General features: G+C 37.0%; 2 protein-coding genes across 6 annotated transcripts; one reads left to right on the top strand and one right to left on the bottom strand.

Moving 5' to 3' along the window:
* The first annotated feature begins 177 nt into the window (after positions 1–177).
* On the top strand, positions 178–16,155 carry LOC120077646 (ribonuclease E/G-like protein, chloroplastic). Of its 4 annotated transcripts, none has more exons than XM_039031596.1 (14): positions 178–2,943; positions 3,522–3,622; positions 4,297–4,454; positions 4,848–5,085; positions 5,172–6,217; positions 6,341–6,658; positions 6,774–6,815; positions 7,309–7,433; positions 13,426–13,573; positions 14,138–14,210; positions 14,779–14,891; positions 15,107–15,226; positions 15,378–15,533; positions 15,652–16,155. In XM_039031596.1, exons 1-14 carry the CDS (start codon positions 2,777–2,779, stop codon positions 15,829–15,831), a joined length of 2,985 nt encoding a protein of 994 aa, XP_038887524.1. In that variant the 5' UTR covers positions 178–2,776; the 3' UTR covers positions 15,832–16,155. The 4 variants fall into 4 exon arrangements, with proteins under 4 accessions (XP_038887524.1, XP_038887526.1, XP_038887525.1 ...); XM_039031598.1 differs by lacking the exons at positions 178–2,943; positions 3,522–3,622 and adding exons at positions 4,588–4,633; positions 4,714–4,741 and having other exon boundaries at positions 4,324–4,454; XM_039031597.1 differs by lacking the exons at positions 178–2,943; positions 3,522–3,622 and adding exons at positions 4,585–4,633; positions 4,714–4,741 and having other exon boundaries at positions 4,333–4,454.
* Positions 16,156–16,751: 596 nt separating this feature from the next.
* On the bottom strand, positions 16,752–26,089 carry LOC120077647 (GBF-interacting protein 1-like). 2 transcript variants are annotated; one of them, XM_039031600.1, is made up of 11 exons: positions 25,613–26,087; positions 24,163–24,206; positions 23,682–23,787; positions 23,290–23,419; positions 22,807–23,168; positions 22,532–22,711; positions 21,028–21,430; positions 20,192–20,492; positions 19,820–19,978; positions 18,779–19,267; positions 16,752–17,650 (listed from the first exon to the last, which is right to left on the bottom strand). In XM_039031600.1, the coding sequence occupies exons 1-11, from the start codon at positions 25,773–25,775 to the stop codon at positions 17,351–17,353; spliced, it is 2,637 nt and encodes an 878-aa protein (XP_038887528.1). In that variant the 5' UTR covers positions 25,776–26,087; the 3' UTR covers positions 16,752–17,350. The 2 variants fall into 2 exon arrangements, with proteins under 2 accessions (XP_038887528.1, XP_038887529.1); XM_039031601.1 differs by lacking the exon at positions 16,752–17,650 and adding an exon at positions 17,699–18,599 and having other exon boundaries at positions 25,613–26,089.
* Between the last annotated feature and the right edge of the window lie 210 nt (positions 26,090–26,299).

Genomic DNA, 26,299 nt, shown 5'->3' with positions numbered 1-26,299 from the left:
GATGTGTTGGGGATTTCTCAAATCTTGATGGTAACTTATATCTTAGTTTTTTTGATGTCGAGTACTGATCGTCTTTGGAGCAGGATATTGCTAGATTATTGTGATCTTATATGGAAAAGTTCTCATTAGTCTTAAGAAAAGAGAAGTTCCGAGAAGTACTTCCCTTAGCCTTTCTGTATTTGTTCTTCCGCTCCTTCCTCACTACTCTTTGCTTGACTTGAGTTGGGAAGAGTCATTTTCATATTCCTAGGGAAGGAATAGTTCCCCTACTCACTTGCTAACTATAGCCGGAATGAAGGCACGGTTTATATATCAAGCCATTTGAAGGTTCGGAGTTATCGGCTCCTTAGCCCTACTAAAATTGAAGCATAAGCCTCCACTATATGCTTTGATGCTGTAATTGCCTTCTCTTCCTCTTTGCATTGTGGAAAAAAAAAGTTTAGCTTCGTAAAACCGAACAGTAGAGTTGTTCCATCGAAATCGAGCAGCTCCATCCATGAGCTTTGACCATCTTCCATCCTTCTCTCCATTTTTGGCCACCATTGGAAAGTCACCATGATTCTGAAGATCATGTGCTTTTATAACAAAAGGATAGAAACCAGATTGGACTCCAAATTGAAGACAGAGTATATATAGACAGTGTTTAAAGAAATTACATAGGCTGATAATAGCCTTTTGAGAACTTCTCCCACACTCTTGACCTACATATATGTCTCTCCTCCTTTGTAACTGCTTGCTACCAACAAATCTTCCTTTATTCTTCCATGTAAAGTTATGTGATTCAAGAGTTAACAGAAAAAATGTTAACGTGATCCAATAAATCTCTGTTAAAGGAGGATTGGAAGGGAAAAAGAACCTTTCAATTTGACTTAGCATTCTTGTTTTGTTGGGGTTCCTTTGTTAAATCTAATATGTTTGTTGATTGTCAGGTACAGGTTTCAGATTTTGGCACTCCTGCAAGTTGCATCATCTGTGTAGAAATCCAACTTCATACAACCCAGAAATTTCTGTTCTTGATAAATTGTCAAGTGAATATAGAAAAGATGTGGGGATTTTACATATGACCCAACTTTTTTTTTGAAAAAATGAAATTTGATTGACTTCTTTAAAACAAGACCTTCTAATCTTTTGCTGCCGTCATCCACATTTTTTTTAGATTTTTCCCCTCATTTTTGTTATAGTTCTAGCTCACTTTCTCCCTATTGATCTCATTTTTATTCATTCTTCTGCCCTTGCCTTCTACACTTGGTTCATTTAGCGTCTAAAAAACCTTTGTTCGTTGCCATTGATTGTTCTGCGGTACATTATTGGGAGAAGCAGAAATAACTTTACTCATTCTTGTCGTTGTTGTGAAGATATATAAAAAATGAGAATTGACAGAGAGAAACATAATACTAAGAAGATTTAAAAAGTTATAAAACTTTATTTTGAAAACCAAGTCAAAGAACATTTGGCCCAATTTTTTAGCTCAATCTATCAAATAACCCAAAGAAGATCTCAAAAATGATAAATACTGGCTTTCGCCGTGGCATTCAAGCTCTCCATATGGACTTTGCGCCTGTAATGAGATAATGACTTATCGCTTGGGTAAGAGAGATTGAGATGGGTATGTATGTATTTCAATAAATGGCCATTGTTGAAGATAAGATTTTGTTTTCACAAGTATTAGAAGGAGGCATTGAAGAAGGAAAACATCCATTAAAAACCCATGTTTTTTAATATTAATTTGGCAGAAGACAGATGGAAGATTTGACTGTACTTTTGTCTTTGACAATAAAGAACAAACCCATATTTTCCTACAGAAAATAGAGAGAAATTTTGATCAAAGTTCGTTATTTTACTATTATCCTTTTATCTCTTTGATTTTATCTTAATAAGAGAGACTCACTTGACTTTTACGTGATATTAATAGTAAATTATTTTAAGACAAAAAGTATGATCAATAAAAAAGAAAGTCTGCAAGTGTTTAAAAAAGGGAAATGTACGATTAATTTGTAATTCGCATCATTTTCTAAAATTTTTCGTTGAAAACATATACATAGATATCTTTCAACGTATGATTAATATACGAGGATTAATGGACAACTTTTTATTGATTCAATAAAAAAAAAAGTTATTAAATCCATTTCCAATAATGAAGCAAATCAAGAAAGAATTGCTACACACATTCCAATGCTTAAGTCGAGAGTGGAAGGGTGTAAAAGCTATAGAGTAGGATTCAAGTTCTCTCGTATAGTAGAGAATGTTGACTTAGGTCTTCTTTTGTTTCCCATTTGGAATCTAGTTATTTGATCACCCGATTGGATGTTATGTGAGATTCTTAAGCTTTGGGAGCATGCCTATGTAAAAGTTGGGCTCATCCTTGAAGGTCAATACTAATACCAAGGAAGTGGGGTCGGTCGGAGAGACTCAACCTCCCTTGATTCATCATGACCCTATCTTGGTCCCGACCTAATTTCTCAATTTATCCTTTTGACCAAAATCATCGATAACAATCCCAAATTGCAAAACTAATTGGTTTTTAGGTTCATCTCCTATGGAGGATACAACTTTACACTCGTGTGCAACCCCTATTGCACGTGCCAAAGAAGGCGCCAAGTGAATGACAAAAGCGAAAAATCCTATCGGCTCAGGCTCACTCTCCTCTTTCACGACGGTGTATTTCACTTCGTTATCCAAAATCGCAGAGCTCAAGGCTTTGCTTATTCAAATTCGCTCTCTATGACGGAACTGGCCCTGTTGCCAGTTCCACTTCATCAATTTCGGCTAAGCCATCATGGGTTCTCAGTTTCTCTGCCCTTGTTCCTCTGAGCTTCATCATCAACCTCGGTTCATGGGTGTTCCTGAGGCTTCTTCGTCGCCTCACCATCTCGTATTGCACCGCCGCTTGCGCCTCTCTGGCTCTTGGTCACTATGGACCGACAAGTTTTTATCTCTATCTCAGTAAGTTTTCGATAAAAACATCTTGCATTCTTCGTTGCCTGTTTTTTAGATGGGTTTTCTTGTTTTTTCAAACCCGGCACCGGGTAGCATTTTTGTTTTTGGTCTGTATAAGTTCAATTTTCTGATAGGTTTTCTTTGTACGAAGTCCTGTGATGTTAGTGGGCTATATGTGTTCAATAGCTGCTTTAATCCTTATTTTATGTCATTCCAGAAGAGAAGTCTTAATTGCTTAATTGCATGAATTTGACAAGTTTGTAGTTTAAGACATACTGTAATGAGTTCCAGACATTATATTATGGTGTATATGTATGTAGATCATCCACTTGCATGATTGTAAGACTTGTAAAGTTTCTCCTGCCTGTCTTTGAGTGAGTTTGAAATGGCTTTTAAGAGTACATTTCAAGAGTACTATTTTTTAAGTCAAGTACTTTCAAAATAAGTTCTTATTAAGTAATTTAAATTGTACTTAAGAATAACTTTTGGTTAAACGATGAACTTTAAAGTGTGTGAGAAGTACCTTTTAGCTATTCCAAAATTTAGCTCACGCTTCCTTTCTAAAACCTACTATGTGAAAGCAGGTATATATACCTGCATATGCCTCTTGGAAAGATGAGATTCCGTCTCTGCACAGGGCAGAATAATTATGTTGGAGGATCGCCTGTAATGTCGACCAAAAAAGGTAATTAGTTGTTGTTGTTGGTTATTTTATTCTAACTTTTATTTTCTTATATATATATATATATAATTTGATGATCAATTTTTGCTTGTACATTTCTGAAAGTTTTAACGCAAAATTTGCCACTCGTATGACGAAGTAGAGATGACACATACCATTGATTGAGTTGTCTGTTTCTGTATTGGTACTTAATTTCTTAATGACTGAAAAAAAGGTTTCCTATCAGATTTAGTTTTAGTTCTAGTAGTTCTTATCTTATTTACAATTTGCTGAAATGTTCTGAAGCATGGATGTGTGTTACAGTTGAGGACTATTTCTTTAAATGTCGCCCTGGTGCTTATGGGTTATAGTCTTTTTGAAGATTGAAAATTTTCCTCATATGCAGAGCTCCAACTGTAGAAAAACGATCATACAGTTGAATATGCATGTAAAGTTTCAAAGTAACTTGCATATTCTTTTTCCGTCAATTGGGATATTATTAGGTTGCTATTGGCAGTCATTTAGCTAAGATCACAAATTTGAAATTAACCACTTCAGGACCTAGGACCATGCCCCATGCAATGAGGTGGACATACTCTTCCTATTTCTTCTCATAAATATACTATTCTTTCTCTCCTTTTACGTCACTACTTTTCGTTTGATTAGAATTGCTGATGGAACCTTAATTGTTTCTGAAGGAGTATGCAAAGTAGTTTGGACTATTGAAGCTGATTTGGAAACTGATCAACTTCTTTATCTAACTGGGGACCCTATCGCATTAGGGTCCTGGGAACCGAATATGGCGATACAAATGTCTCCTACGCGTCATGCTAACTTATGGAAGGCTGAAGCCAAGGTAATGACACAAGCCACAGTGTGTTGTATGTTATGTGGATTTTTTTTTTTTTCCTGCTTCTCTGTAAATATCTTCTCATTATTCCCTTTGTCTATCAATTTAACCCATGCTTCTTACACTTTATGTCTAGTAGTGAAGCACATAATTACTGATGTCAATCCCATTTGAGGTCTTACGAGGTATTTTGAGATTATTGATCAATTTGCTAAAAAACATAACACAAATACACAATTTACAATCTTTTTGTAATTGTGCACAGGGCTTTCTGCAACTCAATAATGTTGAATGTTAGATTCCCTTCTCACATTGGAGTAAATAGTAAATGGAGTGCTTAGTTCATTCTGCGTCGTTGTTTAGTTTCATTTCATTGTCCCCACTTTACATTCTGGGCAGATAGCTCGTGGCATAAATTTCAAGTACAATTATTTTATCAAGGAAGAAACATTGCCTTCATCTAACATCATTTGGAGGACTGGGCCTGAGTTTTCTCTATCCCTACCTCAAACTGTCAAACATAATAAACAAATCATGGTGAGGGATTCGTGGATGAGGTTTACTGTCACACGCCCTTCAGTTTTCACATGGGATTCATGGATAGAGGAACAACCATTGAAATCTCTTCCAGCCGAGGGTAATATCTCATTTTGATTTCCATCTTCAAGCAACTTCCTCTCTTAAAATGCTTCTGAACACTTAATGCTTCCAGTGATTTGACAGATGAATGTGAAATTGAAGAAGACTGTCCTAAGAGTGATCCTATTGAGCCCTATGTAAATTTAAATGGTACCATGATATATGATAAATTGTACTCTGATCATGAGAAACCGATGGATTCTACAAGTCAGAGCTCAGATTCTCATAGACATCAACCTGTTGAGGAACCATGGCTACCCCTCTTTTTTGATCCGTCTAAGAATGTGTTTGAACCTGATTTGCTGAAAAGTGATGTCACTGTAAAAGAAGAGACAACTGTACTTGAAACTCGAGATCACCTATTGGAAGATGCAGCAAGTCTGTTGCCAGCATCTGGGGCTGATACAATGTTGAAGGACCCTATTTCTACCATCATACTGATTAATTCGTCAATATGCACGATGCAGCGGATTGCTGTATTGGAAGAAGGAAAATTGGTAGAGCTGCTACTGGAACCGGTTAAAAGCAATGTGCAGTGTGATAGTGTGTATTTAGGGCTTATCTCAAAACTTGTTCCTCATATGGGCGGTGCATTTGTAAATATTGGAAACTCCAGACCTTCTCTAATGGACATTAAGCAAAACAGAGAACCTTTCATATTTCCTCCTTTTCGTCAAAGGATAAATAAACAAGTGGTCAATGGCTCCATACAAGGTCAACTGACATCACAAGATGAAAGTACTTCGATGCTGTCTGTGCATGATGACCACGAGGATGTTGAAGTTGAGGATAACTTTGATGTTTCAGAGGTTCTTAGAGAAAATGTGAATGGTAGCATGGTAGATGATGATGGTGATCTAGATGCTGACTTTGAAGACTGCATAGATGATAAGGGACATCATTTAGAAGGCCATGCTAGCATCAGTTGTTCAGCTACTGCAAATTATTCTAGTGGTTCTCAATTATCTTTTCTCCAAGATGGAAAGGATTCGAAGCAGACCACGACTGATGAAAATAAGTGGCTCCAAGTTCGGAAAGGCACCAAAATAATAGTGCAGGTTGTCAAAGAGGGGCTAGGGACTAAAGGTCCAACACTGACTGCTTACCCACAACTCAGAAGCAGATTTTGGGTAGGTTCCTCAAGATTTGTGCTTCATGCATGAACTACTATTTATTTTAATAATTTTTCCCCTCAACTCATTATATCAAATATTTGTCTAGGTGTCCTCTGAACCAAGTTACTTGGCTTGCAGATATTGATAACTCGTTGTGATAGAATTGGCATCTCAAAGAAAATTTCTGGTGTTGAGCGGACGCGCTTAAGGGTTATAGCTAAAACCTTACAGCCTCAAGGCTTTGGTTTGACTGTAAGAACAGTTGCTGCTGGTCATTCTTTAGAAGAATTACAAAAAGATTTGGAGGGTCTAATTTCAACTTGGAAAACTATAATAGAACATGCAAAATCAGCTGCTCTAGCTGCAGATGAAGGTGTTGAGGGGGCAGTTCCAGTTATTCTCCATAGGGCCATGGGTCAAACACTTTCAGTTGTGCAAGATTATTTTAATGAGAAGGTGGTTCTATGATTTATTATGATTTATTCTTGTCTATGTTGTTCCATTACTTTAATTGCAAGATTATAGCTGAACAATCAACGTTCCTGCTCTGTTTTTTTCACTCGATTTTCAGGTTAAAAAAATGGTAGTCGACTCTCCAAGGACATACCATGAGGTACATTTTATTTCATCACTAGGTGATGTATTAAAAAAATAGATCTCTCTGTGTGAACATGCACTAGGGTAGTATTGTAGGACTTGTTAAGACTTGAGAGTCTGTATACTTTGGAACAATAAATATTTCTTCCTTTTCTCAATATCTCCACTTCACATTTTTTTTTTTTGCAAAAATTCATTTTAGCTTTCTTGTAATATTTAATGAGATAAGAACTCGTGTAGTGGTTTTTTCTTTCTTCCATTTGTTGAAGTAGGTGAAACTAGATTCTTAGTTAGGTTTTCTAACTAAAAGGATTTTAGAACTCTGAGCTTCCCTTAGTCCAACCAATCTTTAGTTATCCCAAGAGCACAAACACTCGGTTATTGCACTTCATGATCAATTCTTGTTAATAATGAAGTATATGGATGGATTGCACCTGAATGTTTTTTTTATTAAACATGTGATTTTTCATTCTGTTGTAGTGTTCTTAAGTGTGTGAATGTTTTTCCAGGTCACTAATTACCTTCAGGAAATTGCTCCTGATCTATGTGATCGAGTTGAGTTATTCCATGAAAGAATACCCCTTTTCGATAAATTCAATATTGAAGAAGAGATCAATGGTATTCTCAGCAAAAGGTGAGTTTTGTGAGGCTTGCTTATGTAGCCAGTTAATGTATGCAATCAATCACTACTCATGCAGCCTGTGCCAAGATCTCTAGCCCTCATAAAATGTCAATAACTTAATAGTTTTTTTTTTTAAAAAAAGAAAAATAAAGAAAGAAAGAAAGAAAGAAAAACTTGAGTGATCTTTGGAACCTTGGTATGCTTGTGTTGTGGTGGATGAAGTGTCCGTAGAGATGGGCTCACACAACCTTGATTAACCAAATTTTTGAAAGGATAAAAAAATAGAAAAGAAAAGACAAGAAAGAACGAATGAAGCTGTTGAAAAATAAAGGGCTGTTATGTATTAGCCCTAAGGGCATTTTAATCTTTTTACTTTGCCCTAGTTTTTTCCTTTTTTGTATTAGGGTTTTCTACGGTCTATTTATACCTTAGTCATCTCTTATAATTGTTTGTGTTGAACAATAATAAAAAGAACTCTTCTATCGTGGTTTTTTCTCCCTGTTCCAGGGTTTTCCACGTAAATTTTGTGTCACTTTCTTCTATTTTTCAATATGGTATCAGAACATGATGACGAAACCCTAGCCATCGTTGACAAAATTCAATCGTTGATTCCTCAACCTTCACCAACAATAGCAGCTAGCAAAACCACCACTAACGAAACAGGTGGAGCCGCCGTCGTGCAAGCAGCTGTTGATTGCTACCTCTAGACGGCGCTTCTGCTTCTCCTCAGCCCGACGATAACACTGCTGACTCCCTCAACGTTGGTTCCGCCAGTTGCTGCCGGTCGATTGTTGATGCTCCCCTACTCGAGTGCCAGCCTTCCTAACGCCGGCTTCCTTAGCGCTGACTACCCGAGCACCAGCCACCTCAGTTGAACGAGTGTCGACGACCAACACACTCCTGAAACGGGGGAATCTTCATCCTTTCACGGTGGACAGCAACCAACCACGTGTAGCCTCCTTCGGTTAGCCATGGTGTTACGGGTTCAGTGAGTCTATCTCCAATAATGTACAACAACAATTAGCTAACCTTCAACAACAGACTGCAACTCTTGGGGCAGCCTTGAGACTTCCACAAATCTTCAGTCGAACCTCATAAATTCAGATTTGTCTTCCAGTCTACTGATGTATTCAAAGAATTCGGTAACTGCTTTTTCTACTTTACCTACAACAATTTTTTTGTCTGGATTTATGAAAAATTCTACAGGTTTCATTACAGAGGAAAAGCTGAATGGCCAAAATTATTTCTCTTGGTCTTAGTCTATCAAAATGGCCCTCAAGGGGTGTCACAAGTTCGGGTATCTAATTGGTGAGATACCGAGACCTAGACTTGGCGATCCTCAAGATTGCATTTGAAAAGGAGAAGACTCCTTGCTTCGCTCGTTGTTAATTAATAGTATGGAGCCACAAATAGGAAAACCTTTACTGTATGCTGCAATTGCTCGAGATACTTAGGATGCAGTACAAAAGTTGTATTCTAAGAGGCAGAACGCATCACAATCGTACACTTTACGTAAACAGATCCATGAGTGCAAACCGGGAACAATGGATGTTACCCCCTATTTCAATAAATTGTCTCTAATCTAGCAGGAGATGGATCTATGTCGCTAAATTGTTTGGGACTGGTGGAATTCAGTATTTAAAAATTAAGGAAATTGATCGCATTTATGACTTTCTTGCTGGTATGAATTCCAAATTTGATACAGTGCGCGGTCGAATACTGGGACAGAAATCGATACCTTCTCTCATGGAAGTCTACTCTGAGATTCGTTCAGTGGAAGATAGATCGAGTGCTATGAACAATCCTATTATTTCTACCATCGATTCTGTTGCGTTTAATGTAAAATCATCTGGGCTTGATGGTGACAAGTAGAATAGTAAACCTCCTGAACATTGCAAGAAACCTTGGCATACTAAGGATCAGTGCTGAAAGTTACATGGTCGACCTCCGAATGGTAGATGTCGTCATCAAAACGATTAGTCAAACCTTGGTCAAGCGCTTGTGAGTGATTCTACAAATGGTGCTTCACAGTCTCAATCTCAGGTGAATAACTAGAATGACTCTGGTACTGTCAACATCGGTGTTATTGCCCAGTCAGGTACTTCTCAGTCCTTCAGCCTCCTTAGTATTAATGGTAAGATACCATGGATTATTGACTCAGGAGCTACAGATCATTTAACTGCCTCGTCTGATCAGTTTCTTTGATATTTTTCAAGCGTTGGTAGTGGAGAATCCGGATTGCAGATGGGTCATTTGCTCCCGTTGTTGGAAAGGGTCATCTTTCTCCTTTTGAGGGTTTAACTTTACAAGATGTGTTGCATGTCCCGAAAATATCTTACAATTTGTTGTCTATCAATAAGATTACTAGAGATTTGGACTGTCAAGTTGTATTCTCACATGATACTGTTTTCTTTCAGGACCTGAGCTCGGAGACGACGATTGGCACTGTTCGGCACGATAGGAGGCTCTATTTCCTTAATGATGATGCTTCCTCTAGGAATTGTTGTAGGACTAGTTTATTATGTTCTTGTTTTTCAACTTCTGAAAGAGATTATATGTTATGACACTTTGGTCTTGGTCGTCCAAATTTTCAATATATGAAGTATTATTTCCTCATTTATTCCATAATGTTGATATCTCTTTTTTGTCTTGTGATGTGTGTATTCGTGCTAAATAACATCGGGTCTCTTTTTGATTCCAACCCTACAAACCTTCCCAGCCATTTAATCTTATCCATAGTGATGTTTGTGGTCCCTCAATCATCACTACTTTTTCTGGGAAACGTTGATTTGTGACATTTATTGATGATCATACTCGTCTTACTTGGGTGTTCCTTCTTCATGATAAATTGGAGGTACCATCGATATTCCAACAATTTTATACTACTGTGGAGACTCAGTTTAACCCCAAAGTTGCCATCCTTCGTAGTGACAATGGCCGTAAGTTTTTTAATAACATCTTTCATAAATTTTTGGCTTCTAAAGGAATTGTCCATCAAAGTTCCTATGCTTATACCCCTCAAAGAATGGGGTGGCTGAATGGAAGAATCGTCACCTTGTTGAGATTGCACGGTCCCTCATGGTATCTACTTCTCTTCCTTCTTACTCATGGGGGGATGTTGCTCTGACTGCAGCTCATCTCATCAATCAGATGCCTTCCAGTGTTCTCCAATTCCAAACTCCTCTTGAATGCTTCAAAGAATCATACCCAACCACTCGCCTTATTCTTGATGCTCCTCTTTGGGTGTTTGGATGCACTGCCTTTGTCGAGTCATGGTCTTAGCCACACTAAATTTACCCTTCGTACTCAGAAATGTGTCTTTTTCGGGTTTCCTATTCACCAACAAGGTTATTAGTGTTTCCATCCATCTTTACGGAAGTACTTTGTCTCTATGGATGTAACATTCCTTGAGGATAAACCTTTCTTTCCTATTAGTCCACCTTTAGGGAATACTAGTGAAGAGACTAATTGGTTCACATCTTCGACTCCTACAGACCTTCTTCTCGTACCTATCTTGGGTACGAATGATACTATGTACCTACTAAACAAGTTCCATGGATAACGTACTACAGGAAGAAACTCAGAAAGGAAATAGTGCCACCTGTTGCTTCTCCGACTACGGTCCATGAATCGGAATCAGCACCAACTCAAGGTACTCCTATTTCTAATAATACTGATGTCTGTGTTGAGGGTGATATGTGTGATGTGGGTAAGAATGACAAAACTTATGATAATATTGATGTTTGTATCGAGGGTGATATGTGTGATGTGGTTAAGAGTGACAAAACCGATAAGATAATTCCAGAGAATGACAAGGTTGCAGGTAGTGATGAGTCATTAGGAGAAATACCAGAGGATGAGACTTTGCCACAGGTAACTGAGTTTGATCATCGTCCTCTTACTAATAAGGGGCCTGACAAAACAGAGAGTTATCTTGATATACCCATTGCTTTGAGAAAGGGCACCAGATCTTGCACTAAATATTCCATGCATAGCCTTCTATCTTACTGTAATTTATCTTATGAGTTCATGACTTTCACTACTAGCCTGGATAAAGTAACGATACCAAACAATATACATATGGCAATAGAAGTTCCTGAATGGAAGGCTACAGTCATGGAAGAGATGAGAGCTCTTGAAAAGAATAATACTTGGGATTATGTAGCTCTTCTTAAAGGGCATAAAACAGTTGGGTGCAAGTGAGTGTTCACTATGAAGTATAAGTCAGATGGAACTCTTGATAGGTACAAAGCCAGATTGGTAGCTAAAGGGTTTACTCAGACCTATGGAATAGGCTACTCAGAAACTTTTTCTCTTGTAGCGAAGCTAAACACAGTTCGGGTCCTTCTTTCAGTGGCAGTTAACAAAGTCTGGCCTTTCCACCAACTTGATGTGAAAAATAGTTTTTTGAATGGTCAATTAGAGGAAGAAGTTTATATAAGTCCTCCTCTTGGCTTTGAAGCTCAATTTGACCATTAGGTGTGTAAACTCAGAAAGTCTCTGTATGGTTTAAAACAGTCTCTGAGAGCTTGGTTTGACAGGTTCACTACCTTTGTTAAGTCCCAAGGTTATACTCAAGGACACTCTGATCACACCTTGTTCACAAAAATGTCAATATCAGGGAAGATTATTATTCTTATTGTGTACGTAGACGATATTGTTCTGTCAGGTGATGATGCTACTGAGATTATCAAGCTTAAAAAGAAAATGGTCGAGGAATTTGAGATTAAAGGACCTTGGAAGACTAAGGTATTTTTTTGGAATGAAGGTGGCGAGATCAAGAGTATTTCTCAACGGATGAAAGAAACAAGTATGACTGGATATAGTCCTGTCGATAATCCTGCAGAATTCAACGCTAAGCTGGGAGATTCTATTGACAAAGTTCATGTCGATAAAGAGAGATACTAGTGTCTAGTGGGAAAAATGATTTATTTATCTCATACTATATTAGATATATCCTACGCCGTCAGTATAGTGAGTCAGTTTATGTAGGCACCTTACAAGGAACATATGGAAGCTGTGAGATATTTAAAAACTACTCCAGGTAAGGGTCTGATGTTCAGGAAAACTGACAGAAGATGTATTGAGATTTACACCGACTCTGATTGGGCAGGATCTGTTATAGACAGGAAATCGACTTCTGGGTACTGTACGTTTGTGTGGGGTAATCTTGTTACTTGGAGAAGTAAGAAGCAAAGTGTAGTTGCTAGAAGTAATGCTGAAGCAAAATACAGAGCTATGAGTCTGGGAATATGTGAAGAAATCTGGTTGAAGAAAGTTCTGTCTGATCTCCATCAAGACAGTGATCTTCCTATGAATCTCTATTGTGATAACAAAGCAGCTATAAGCATAGCCAACAATTCTTTACAGCACGACAAGACAAAACATGTGGAAATTGATAGACATTTCATCAAAGAAAAACTGGACAATGGCAGTTTTTGTATTCCTTACATCCCTTCTAGTCAACAAATTGTCGATATTCTCACCAAAGGATTACTCAGACAAAGTTTTGATTCTTGTGTTAGCAAGTTGGGTCTAATTGACATCTACGCCTCAATTGAGGGGGAGTGTTGAAAAAAGGGTTGTTATGTATTAGCCCAAAGGGCATTTTAGTCTCTTTTTTTTTTTAACTTTGCCCTAGCTTTTTCCCTAGTCCTCTCTTGTAATGGTGTGTGTTGAACAATAATAAAAAGAACTCTTCTATTGTAGTTTTTTCTCCCTGTTCTAGGGTTTTCCACGTAAATCTTGTGTCACCTTCTTCTATCTTTTAATAGAAACAATTCCATGTTAAATAATTAGTTTATCTCAGTCTCCAGTCTTCGGTCCATGTTGTATGGACGTCATCCCTGTAGGGTACCGATTGTTGATAATGTGAGTCGAAGTCTAATCATTTATGGACTATTAATAGCATCATTATCCCGAGACCTGAATATAAAATGAGTTCAATCCATGCAATATCTTTGCTAGTGATCTTTTTATATTAGCCAAGTCTATTTGTTCACAGGGTTCCACTTGCTAATGGAGGTTCTCTAATAATTGAACAAACTGAGGCTCTAGTTTCCATCGATGTGAATGGAGGACATGGGGTGTTTGGTCAAGCATCTTCGCAGGAGAAAGCTATTCTAGAGGTCAACCTTGCTGCTGCAAGACAGGTATGTTGGATGATCATATTTTTACACCATGTCTGTATTGCGCATGGCTTTATTTTTTTGTCCGAGTTGATTTGATTTATTTCTCTTGCAATCAAAATGCATCCCATGATTCAGATTATACAAAAATTCTCTTGTTGGAATCTCTCTTTTTCTCCTATGTTCTAGACTTTGCATTTTGCTAAGCTATGTAGGTGTGTATTACAATCATATTGCACGAGGGGAGGACACTGTCTCTCTGCGTTCTTGTGTGTATATTTGAGCATAAGTAATTTTTTTAAGTCGTTGCTTGCTCGGCAAGTCTTGTTTTGTTTCTTTTCCTTGTATTTTGAACATTAGCCTCTATTCCTTTATTCAATGAAAAGTCTTATTTCCTTTTTTAAAAAATTATTATCAATGAAAAGTCTTATTTCCTTTTTTAAAAAATTATTATCAATGAAAAGTCTTATTTCCTTTTTTAAAAAATTATTATTAACTATTAAGTCGTTGCATTGAAGTATGATTATGTTATCTACTCCCGTAAAGAGCAGTTATTCTAAAAATCTGATTGGCAACAAATACTTTCAGATAGCAAGGGAATTACGATTGAGAGATATAGGTGGAATAATTGTAGTAGATTTCATTGACATGGCAGACGAATGTAAGTTTGATTTCCCTGTATCTCTCGCTCTCTCCTCCTACCTCCATGCCGCTTACGCCTGTGTAATTTTGCATATTTACAAAGTATGTTGAGTCAGCTTTTGAATAAATCAATTATCATCTTTCACTTAGTTTTTTCTTTCCCTGTTCTTTCTGGTCCTATGTGTATTTAACTTCTTGTACTGAAGTGATAGGATATCCACCAACTCGCGGAACATGGAATTAATTGTATATAAAGCAAATCTAGATTCTCCTGGTTGATTATATAGTGGCTTGAAATCTGCAATGAATTATGAAATGAACTAAAACACTTGTCTTAGATCTAGCCCGATACAATCGACTGGACCTATCTGTGTTGCTCTTTCACTGGAACAATGTGCTTAAAAGAGAGAGTGAATCTTGTTGAACTTGCATGTAACTCTCTTGTTTTGTTCTCCTTTATCTCAAGTAAATTGCATAATATTACGAAAAGTATCTACATTTTTGTTGCTGCCATTGGAGGCATCGAGAATGGTCAGTTTTATGTCTGCCATCTTTTTAATTAATGACTTGGGATTCTTTTGTTTCAGCAAATAAGAGATTAGTCTATGAAGAAGTAAAGAAAGCGGTTGAGAGAGACAGGTCAATGGTGAAAGTTTCTGAGTTATCCAGGCACGGACTCATGGAAATGACAAGAAAGAGGGTACCTATCCTAAACTCTCCTTTATTCCATATTTTCTTTCCCTGATAATAGTGTAGGTAATCAATGAAAAACTTGGAGTTCTCCAACCAGTTGAAAATAATATGGATCTATATCTTGCTTATCAGTGGTATATCAAAGTTTCGGAAGTATCTGCTTCATTTTTGTCGATGGACTCAACACATCGAGATCTAAAAGTTATAGTGTTTGATTGACAGGTTCGGCCAAGTGTAACGTTTATGATCAGTGAACCATGTGCTTGCTGTCATGCTACTGGAAGAGTTGAAGCTCTGGAAACCTCCTTTTCAAAAATCGAGCAGGAAATCTGTCGGCAGCTTGTAAGATTTTACATTTGGTGATCATCATACAATGTTAAGAGTCCCCCAAATCTCTGGATATGCAACTTGGTTTGGGCCATTATTGCATTACTATTTCTTACTATGGCTTTACACATATGAGTGACATTATCCCTCTTTTCACTGTGATCAGGCAACAATGAAGCTGAAACCAGATCCTGAAAATCCAAAATCCTGGCCAAAGTTCATTTTAAGGGTCGACCATCACATGTGTGATTACTTGACTTCAGGAAAAAGGACAAAACTTGCAACCTTGAGCAGTTCTCTGAAAGTTTGGATCATTTTGAAGGTATGTATTGGGAAAAATACATTTGTAACCAAACAAGATTATCTTCTAAAAATCTATTTCTTCAAAACAAACTCCTAAAGGCCATTGTATTCGCAAATTTGAAATTGAAACCCTTCAGGTAGCTAGAGGATTCACCAGAGGATCATTTGAGGTGAAATCATTCGCAGATGATAAGTTGAGCAGAAGTGAAAATCAAGCACCAATGTCTTTGTTACAGCCATTGGAGGGTAGAAGTAACAACTCTAGCAAAAAAGTGACCCTTTTTCCGGTTAAAAAGTGGAAAGGGACTGGGAGATAAAATGACGACTGGATTTTACAACCCAAAATTTCCGAGCCAAGTTCACAGGTCTTTTTATTTGTCATTGTTGCTAAACAATGTGAATTATATAAATAACTCATAAAAAATGTGGCAATTGCATATTCAGATGGTTGATAAACGTTTGAAAATATCAAGTTTGATTTGTTGTAGTGCTAATCAAGCAGTTTTGTTCTTTTAGAGTCGAGATTCCTGCCATCGTAATGTAAGTCTCAATAAACTTTCAACTCTTTCCTGCCACTGATGTAGCTTCTGGATTCAATTTTGAACACTATCTTATACTCTTATGATTGTGATGATTGCTCTGGATTCTGAAGCAAACATTTCCTGCCAACAAATTTCTCTGTATCTGCTAAATTTCATCTACTTCATATTTCAAAATTTAATCTCACCCATCCTCCCACCATATTTCTTCTTTTGTATTCTTTTTTCAACTTTCAACCTTCACTCGTTCCTACAGTCGGCCTTGATGGCTGACCATTCCACAACTATGGCAGAAGAGGGAAAGATTCATTGAGAGACAGTAAAGGCTTTCCATTCAGACCCTACAGGGGAACCCTTTCTGAAATGAGGAATTTCCCCTTGGGACAACAATATAATGACAAATGAAAAATGGGGGCCAGCAGGTGCTTTTCTGACTAAAGAAAATCACCTTAACAGAATTGAGAAAAATGTATAGTATTTGTTGATGGGACTTGACATGTGCTTCACACAAACTCCACAGTTACTCTTAGAAGAATATAAAGTTGTAGAGAAACCATAACAAAAAATTGAAAATTGATTCTGAAGATTCTGTTTTTCCCGAGTTGTCAAATTTTTAATCAGTTGTTAAATGGAAGGAAATGAAGGAACATCACATTTGTATAAAAATAGAAGATAAAAAAACAAAAATAAAGTCCGTGTTTAATTGAGGAAGATGAGAACTAAAGTATTAAAATATAAATCAGTCAACCAAAACAATTCACATTTTCTGGGATTACATGAATACAACTTTTTTCTTGCTATCAAATAACTTTACAGGTAAGGTAGCTGAAAAATTAAAGAAGGAAAAATTCTTCACCAGCCTATATCTTACCTTTCAAAAGCCCCTATAAGATCTCCAAATTAAAAAAGAAAGAATGCAAAAAGATTCTCAACACTTTTGACTGCAAATTCTCTCAGTTTGAAGAATTCAACAATAGAAACGCTCGAAAAGCTTATCAAATGAAGAATTGAGAGAGATATTCCATATAGCACCAGCTGCAAGAAATAGAACTGCACATGCCTAGTAGAACTTGAACTAACTTAAAATGGTAAATATCTGTTATAGGTGGGCTGCACCTTTCATGTACTCACTTCAAGCAAACAGTAGAATCAGTCTTTTCCTGCTCCTCTAAAACATTCTCCAGTCATTAGCAACTCTTCCCCTGATAATACTCTTTTCTCGATCCACAATTGCTGGGAGCTCTCCCAAAAATCCCAATATTAATATTTTTTTAAAAAACTTCTGATTTGTTGTTACCTAATAGTTACTTGGCCAATTGATCTGCGAGTGTTGAGGTTGTTGATAAATGCTACCTCCCGGTCCTACCGTATCGACTGCTCCTCCAGCCACGGCTTGTGACTGTTGCAGAAGTGGGTGAACTGTTCCTGGAGTTACTGCTTGTGCTGGGTGATAGATACTGGCAAATGTACCATGCCCTGTCTGTGTTGGGGTAAAGGTCACATGTTGACCCTGTGGTGGAAGGTTGTAGAATGAATTTGTTGGCAAGCTCGACATGTCTCTTCCGGGCGCACCAATCCATACCGCTGAACCTTCACTCTAAATAGGAAGAGGAAAAAGATCCAATTATTGTTCATGCACGTCTGTCATCAAACTTCAAGATATTACACAGAATGCTAGTAAGGGCTATTTCATATTTCTTTTTAACAAATTATTGCTTAAACTATATTCTTCAAACAGTTTCTTTGATACTTTTTTCAATTACAAAGAATGTGTAAAGATGTCATTTTTTTCTTTGTTCATTATGACTCTGTTAGTACTTGAGAAAATAGTTCATCATCATTATGTAAAGATGTTACTTTTTTCAAATATATGTAATTTATAAAGATGTTATTTTTTCTTTGTTTATTATGACTCTGTTAGTACTTGAGAATATAGTTCATCATCGTATATCAGCAACTTTTTAATAGATTTTTTAACGCAAGACATGCAAACAGTGGTACATTACTTCTTTCTTTTCCCTTTTTCATTTTCATCCTTCTACCAAACACGATTATAATTTCTGATATGAAACTTCATCTTCCACTTTTGTAAAAGAAACCAATCAAGTAAAGATTCCAGTTTTTCAATTTGACGTGATGGTTGGTGTAAACAACAAGGCGGCTTATCCTCCAGTTCTTCATCAGATAATAACCCATGACGTTTGTAACTACTGCAGCCTTTTTTTTTCCTCATTACCAAATGGATGATTCACTCACACCTCCGTATTTACCCTACTGAACCTAAGACGAGCTGTGACAACGATAGACCCCAAATCAGTTCTTTATCGGAATTTTTTATTGGTGTTCAGAGTTTTTCTCCATATTTCATTTATCAATTAAATTGTCTCTTAATCAAAAAAAAAAAGATTCCATTGCCCACTTGAAGTCTATTTTCGTTACAGCTCGTCCTTTGTTCAATAAGAGTAATTTGGGGTAGGGTGTGATAATGATGATGACAGGGAACATTGAAAAAAGTGATAAATTACAGCTGTTTAAGTTGAGGGGTCCTGAAAGTGTACGGGTTTCATGGTTAGCTTCATTTCTCATTTGGCATATATCATATATGATAATTTTTTTGGGTGACAATCGCACGCCCACAATCACCCTTTAGCATAATGATCTATATATATTCTTATGTATTATCTTATTAATTTGAAGAGAATGAAAATCAAAGGGCAGCACCAACCTGTGGTCCAGTGATGTATACACTATTTTCCTTGAACTGTGATGCACCAAGGTCCTCGTTAGCGGTGGTATTTCCAGCTGGTGCAGCAGTGCTAGGGCTATAACCAGATGCTGAAGAGCCATAGGGGCCATAACCACTCGGCACACCAATGTGAGAGGGGTTACCAGAATTGGCTCCCATCTTGTATTGTGGAATTGAATATTTAACTGCAGCAGTTGCTGCTGGCGGAGCTGGATAGATATTGCCTCCTTGAGGTTGCTGAGGAAATGCATTATTGCCAACAAATTGATGGATGGGAGGAGGTGGAACATAGAAGGGGGAGAAATAATGACCATATGGTAGGTAGTTGGGAGGATAATGAGAAATATGGACGCCTGTTGGAGGTCGAAAGACGGGGACAGGCTGCTGAGTCACAGCTATGGAGCTCTGCATCAGCCCAGCTGCTTGAGTTAACAGTGCTGTTGGACCTGCTGTAGTCAAAACCACACCCTACAAGCAGATAAACAACAGCATAAACACCAGCAAAAAAACAAAATAAAGGAATTTGCATTTCTGCAATTGCTGTTCTTGTTTAGGATGAAAGCAAGACACCTATAAGTTTATTCCTCATCATTTTAAGCATCAAATAACAAGCCAAACTCAAAATAAGAATAACAGGAGATTATGGCTACAAGCAATCTAGTATAAGAGATAACCGAAGGACAAACTAAGCACCAAGCACCATCTATAGGATAGACATAGAGGTCTTTATACCCAACCCAATAGAGTTGCCTAAACCGGAGATGATTGATTGAAACAGCAAATAGATTATGAAACTAGGCCTATAGAAGAGATCTTTAAAAATCCAAGAGCTCTCCCGATTGTAATTTAAATAGTAGAGAACAAGACAAGCATACAGAAAAGAACAAAGTCCCGGAAAGTTAGTAATTTAACTGCAACAGGATCTTGAAGAAGTACATAGTGGTCCAAGGGTAACAATTAACCCCCCACAACATTTGTCTTAATGTAAGAACAACAATAATAAAAATCCTGAGTAGATACCTCTTGAGGAGATTGAGAGCTTGAAGGAGACAACAATGCAACATTGCCATTGTACTTAGCAGCAACTCCAGGAGAAAGAAAGGGGGAAAGTCGACCATCATTCTCACCTGATCGGTAAAACTGGGCATAGTAACTTGAAGGATCAAAAGGTTGTTGAACCTACAAGAAAAGTAGCAATTATGAAATTTCCAGTAAACTTTTTAGGACAATGAAGCTCATTGACACGAGCACCATGACACTAAAAAGAATGAAATAGCCTCTCTAAATCAATAAGATTCATGTTTAGCATTTTGAGACACTGAAGATGTTACAAGTTAACCATACAAAACTTAAGAGATCAACATATAATAAAGCATTATGTTGAGTGCTTACGACAAAACTGGGAAGACGAGAAGCATCGCGGCCGTGAGAATCAGAGTTTTCAACTGCTGCAATCTGACTCCCAACTACAGGGGAGATTAAACCAAAACTGTAACTTGAAGAAGTTTGAGGAATGGAGTTTGTGTGACCTCCGGAGGGTAATACCGTCTCCTGCTTTAAGTCATTGTACTCGTGAATTGTGCTTGATGGAAGTTCACCTCCAGTGGGCGATAAATTCTCAGGCACACGAATGGGAGATTGTGGACGATCAGGAGAATCCACTTCTTCAGTACTTCTCAGGACATTTGGATAACTGAAACAAAACCATGTAAATTTTGTAAAGAAAAGGTTGTTACACCAATTTTTCATTCTTCATTCTAATAATGAAATACTTTCCACAGCTTGCTAAGAAGAGATAGAGAGAGAAATGGATCATTGTAACATACGGACTACCAAAATGATTAACCTTTCTTATAATAAGAAATAACAAAATGTAATAGAAGAATAAAAGAAGAAAAGCGTACCAGGACAAGGAGTTCAAAAAAATACAAAAATAAAAATTAGAATTTACACCACGAAATACAATCTTGCTAAATAAAAAACAGGGAAGTATTCTCAAAACATTTAAGAGACACTGGAAACGAAATCAGAAGCAGACTTCTAGCCAAAAGACATCTTATTACCCCTACTTCATTCTCAAATGCATCAAACAGCAGTCACAGAAGCAGATTAAAATAGCTTCCCCCCCTCACCACACACACACACACACAAAATTGGTTCAATATGAGAAGTAAAAATACTCGACCAATGATACAGTTAAAAACAAACTAAGAGCTGTAACTGCCAACCTTGAAGCATCATCCTCTACATTTTCATCTGCATCCACTGAAGCTTCAGAAACAGGTGTATGTTTCTGGTCACTCTCCTGACTGCTTGGAACAATGTCAGAAACTCCAAAACCAATGCCAAAACTTCCAAAGCTTAGCTTCGATCGTTCAGATTCAGAAACCTGGATGTGGTTTGGAAGAATAACAAGCTGACTTTTTGATACATGCAACTCTTCCAATTTCTTCTGAAGTTTTAAAGTAGCTTCTTCTGTATCAAGGACCCTCGAACCAGGCTCTAAATGTTCAGTGCCATCAATGGTAACACCTGGAACCTCGGATGCAGCAGCAGCTGCACTGACAGTTCTCGATTGCTGGATAACAACTGCACTTGTCGTCTTTGGTTTCCATTCCTTATTAGAACTAGCTGTCATGGATGTAAACCATGTACAAGAAGTCACAATTATGTACATGTTAAATTTTTTTTTAAACAAAGATTAAAAATTAAAATCAAGTGGACCAAACATCGGTATACAAAGCCTAGAATTCGACCAAGTGGTCTAGTAGACTACTTAATGCCATATATTTGAGATCTTAAAGATAAGATGAATTTCCCGAGTACTACACTGTAATACTCGCCAATAATGAAAGCTTCAATGGTTATTCCATCCAAGATTTGAGTTTGAACTGAGAGAATTTTATTGTTCCTTTTTAGTTGATCTCTTTTATTTTGTACTTAAAAAGTTTTGTATCCTTTTCAGAAAAAGAAAAAGAAAATACTCCACAATGATTTTGAGTTTTCATAGTTAGGAACATTAAGAGATCAAGGAATATTCAGATATGAATGAGAGTATACATTATTGGTCCCCCCCCAAGGGGGTGAATTTCCATGGGACATTTGAGGTAATATCTTCTAAAAGTTTGGTGTTAGTCTGGCTCCAAACAAAAAATAACAGGGCATAATTGAGGTGTTCTTAGTTCTTTCTTTTCTTGATGACAATCACTTTCAGTTTCAGGGGATAGATGGGCCTTGAAGGGATGTTTGGGCTTGGAGTGTAGCTCATTCCAATGCTTCTTTTCAGTTTTCTTTATGATTTTTTTTTTTTTTGCTACTCTTTATAGATTATTGTTTATTCTAAACTGTAATCATATATTTTTAATTGTTGTTTGTGACTCCTGTTTTCACGTTGTTAAAGTCCCAACAAAACTGAATTATTTTATCCATTATACACATCATAATACAAAGGAAAAACAACAAACAACACAACAATGTATGAGGAATAATTACACAAGCCTTTGGAAAGGACCCAATTAAGAAAGGTTATCCCTTTTCTTCAACTTTTTTGAAGAAGATGTTGGGAGTGGATGGATTTTAGAGTCAAGAGAATGGAGACATGAGTTATCATCTGGTTATATTTGTAAGTTAACAATTTTTTTATGAGGAATAGAGTCATCAGAACTCCAAGCATTGTCGCATGAAGTAGTCAAATCATGCACATGAGGAACTGATACAAAACTAATGTCATACCTTTATGAGAACCAATTACTTGTTGTGGACGTTTATTATGATTAGATGGTAAACTAACGGTAGAGCTGCCCTGCATCGACACAGAAGGTGGCGAAATCTCATTGAGCAGACTCTCCTCAATTTTTGGAGATTTAATTGGTTGGTTTTCCTGAGCCAGAGAGTCGCTAATCTCCAAAGTCTCTATTTCAGCCAATGCAAACAAAATGGATTAGTTAAACCATAAGTCAAAAGATACCAACAGAAGTAGAAGAAAAAACCAATAGTCCTGTGCTGACCAAGAATTAATTTATTTTCCACAAGATTAGCTGTGCTAGGTTCATTAGGATGCAATAAGCTTTCCCCATCACATTTAATTGCATCCACAGAACCTGGTAACTGTGCCTCATTGGATGGATCTGAAGATGAGGAGCTCAATGCCGATGACGAAGATGCCAGTGTGATTGGTACTATGCTGTTGTCAGAGTTCGGTATGGGCTGCTCACTTGAGGGCCGTGTACCAAGCGCACGGTTTGGGTTCTTGTTTGCATTTATAGGAGGCAATGCACTCCCCTTACCACTCATGTCTGCCGAAGATGAAGTTACTTCAGCAACATTTCCAGAAGCTACATTTGTGGCACCATTTCCAACAGACGGAGAGCTGCAAAAAACACCTTTATCATCTACTTGTTCAAAATATTCATCCTCAAGGTTACACGTAAAATTGCAATTTAGGACAATCAACTTAAAACCATTGAGAACCAAACTGAAACCATAATCACCTTGTTACTGGTATTTTTTCTTTATTTTTTGTCTCTTGAGAAGTTGGCATGGATAAAGAGCCACTCTTCTCAATTGCTTGATTTACTCCATTCTCTCTTCCAGGTCCAGGGTTCCGACCACCCCCAGTATCTGATCACAAGGAGTTTACGAATAATACAACTAACATTACCAGATTGAACTCATCAATCAGTGAAGAAAAAACTGAAAAACCTAAGAAAAATTCATATGAACAAAGTACTGATGGCTTTTCAAGAAAGAAATTCAGAAATTAAATGGGTGTTCGTGGTATCTTAATTACATCATAGCATAAGTGAACAAAAGAAATATTGTGGTGTTAACCGTATAAACACACAAAATGCAGCAGAAGCAAATATCTTTTACAACAGCTTACCATGAGAAATATAACGAGGAGAAGAATTTATACGACCACCTCTACCACCCCTTCCCTGCATGCCTGTTTTCCACCGTGACTCTGAAGACTCTCGATTGTTTGCATTCTACAATAATAGTTGTTTGGGTTTGTTGGGGGGGGGGGGGGGGAAGGTAGAGAATTAGTTCATTGTTTTAGGTTAGAAAGCTTATCAAACAAAAATAAATAGAACACATAAGACAGAACCTCAAACAATGTGTTTTCATAGATGAATGATCATATTATCAAAACAAAACAAGACATTTATTTGATTTGATAAAACGAATGATGAAATGCTTATGCTTCCTTTTCAATGATCCTCCACCGAGAAGACAATGATATTAACAATAATGAAAGAGCCCAAGGGGTTCAAATAACTCTAAGGCTCACAGACACAATAGATGATATCGACTAAACAAAATGTGGGTACCATAAGGCATCAACATGCTGAAATAGGCGTTACCTCTTTTCTCCTCTCACGTTTGCTCTTCACTTCATGAAAAGTATCTGAAGAACAACATCGACACAGTTAGTATTGTCTCAATAAATACAAACAAAAGAAAAGTAGGAAGGAGAACAAGAACCACTTTCTTTTAAATAGGAAATAGGAAAAAACATAAAACTGGGAAAAATCCCAAAAAGAGCCAACCAAGAAGTTTCTTTTTTTAAAAAAATATATTATTGCTTTTAAAATCCAATTAGCCACTGAAAATCAGTTAAATGATTATGGGGGGAAGAACTAACATAGAATAAAGGAGTTTGAATTAATAGTTTAGGGTACGTGTGTCGTGATAAATAAAATTCAACAGAAACTTCTGGCCAGAGCACAAGCAGCTTTCTCTAAAACCTACTCTATAGTAATTTATGACAACCTAAGAAATCAGCAGTTCAGAAACAAAGATATCAAAGTGAAAACTAATCAGTAGATGCAAGACATGCCTACCAGCGTGAGTACTAACGCCTAATGGCATGGTTGAGAATCCTGACATAATGGATAATTGGATACTTGTTGAAATGAAATGAAGATAAATAAGAAAATCATCAAATAATAAGCATGCAAGATCTAGAGAAACATCAGTAATCAACAACAGACAGGAAGAAAAACTTTATCCATTCTTAGGGGCAGAATTGTGACATGCTCAAGTTGTTGGTATTCTCCCTTGCATTGAAAAAAAATACCTTATAAATGATGAAAACCACTATAACTGATTAATATTGCGGAGAAAAATACACGAGAAACCATTCGTTGATGAAAAAAACTAAAACTAAAACTTTACTATGTCCAATACGCCAATGTTGCTATATCGGGCCAAGCCTTGCACAATCCAACAAGACCCAACAAAAGCATGAACCTTGTTCCTAGTGTAACTATTTGAAAAACCTCAGGTTTCCAATAAATTGGAAAGCTAAGAAAAAGAAAAACCCAAAATGAAAGCAACCAGTAGAGACCCATTACAACTGCAAGAAATAGAATAAAACAAGATCCCCCATCCATTATCATAAACAACCAAAAGCTCCTAAAAATGATGTAAACTAATAAACGTAAAAATCCCACACAATGAGAAGCTCAAATGGTTCTAAAGTAAACTCCACTTTCATGAGAACAGAAGGGATCAGAACCACCAAGAGAAGATATGTTAATCCAATTGAAGTTCATCCATTAAATTAAGCAAAAAAAGAAACTGAAAAAAACACAACATTGAATTAATGTCAGCTCGAATTCCCACTAAAGCAAAAGACCGGAGCTGAAATCCAATAACCCCACGAACCAGGAGTGGATAAACTCCATAAAAACCATAAAACAGAGAAGGGTAAACCAGAAGTTGGATCACAACGATTCAAAAAGCAAAGCAACGAAAACCCAAAAGGGGAAAACACTAAAAGAAGCAAAAACGAAGAAAAAAGAAAAGTACCCTGAAGAAGAAGCTTCTGAGCAGTTTCATTGGGATCCATGGAACATTCTTTAAGCATTGCATAAATCTCATCATCACTGTGATTGCCCGTGATCTCCTTAATATTCTCGATCGTCTTCCTGACACAGTTGGGGATTGAAGCCGTAGACCCGCCACCACTCATCCTTCTTCACAACCAAGAAACCCCAAATACAGAAAGAAGAAAAAGAAAAAAACTTGAGAAAGGGGAAGAAAAACAGTAATCGGTGAAAAGGGGTCGTAAAAGTGAAGAAAAACAAAGGGAAAAAACAGGAAGCAAAGAAGGAAAAACCAGATTTGGGGCTATGGCTATGGGGAAAGCTAAGCTGAGAGAGAAAGGGGAGAGGGGTTTGTAAAAAAAAAAAAAAAAAAATTGATCTATTTGATTGAGAAGAAGACGAAGAAAGAACAAAGGGGGAAAGAAATGAAAGGGGGAAGAGAGAGAGAGAGAAGAGAGTACTACGAAGAGAGTAGTGTAATGGAGGAGTATAGGGCTTTTTGGGTTTTTCACTTCTTTTTTTTTTTTAATTTGTCTTTTTTATTTTTTAAAATAATATGGGAAAGAAAATTACATGAGATGTCTTTATGGATATGCTGTCCGGCTGGATTGGAAATTATACCTAGGTTTAATTTAATTACTTTTATTTAAATATTTTATTACCTTATTGA

The sequence above is a fragment of the Benincasa hispida genome, chromosome 5, assembly GCF_009727055.1.
Source record: "Benincasa hispida cultivar B227 chromosome 5, ASM972705v1, whole genome shotgun sequence".
Taxonomy (NCBI): Eukaryota; Viridiplantae; Streptophyta; class Magnoliopsida; order Cucurbitales; family Cucurbitaceae; genus Benincasa; species Benincasa hispida.
This window is presented reverse-complemented; position numbering and strand designations above follow the sequence as displayed.

Coding starts and splice junctions, on each gene's coding strand:
- LOC120077647 (XM_039031600.1), bottom strand. CDS start 25,775: ATGAGTGGTGGCGGGTCTACGGCTTCAATCCCCAACTGTGTCAGGAAG. Junction 23,169..23,289: donor GAAAAAATACCAGTAACAAG/GTGATTATGGTT, acceptor TGTTTTTTGCAG/CTCTCCGTCTGTTGGAAATG. Junction 19,979..20,191: donor CTCGTCTTCCCAGTTTTGTC/GTAAGCACTCAA, acceptor CTTTTCTTGTAG/GTTCAACAACCTTTTGATCC.
- LOC120077646 (XM_039031596.1), top strand. CDS start 2,777: ATGGGTTCTCAGTTTCTCTGCCCTTGTTCCTCTGAGCTTCATCATCAA. Junction 14,211..14,778: donor CATTGACATGGCAGACGAAT/GTAAGTTTGATT, acceptor CTTTTGTTTCAG/CAAATAAGAGATTAGTCTAT. Junction 14,892..15,106: donor TGGAAATGACAAGAAAGAGG/GTACCTATCCTA, acceptor TTTGATTGACAG/GTTCGGCCAAGTGTAACGTT.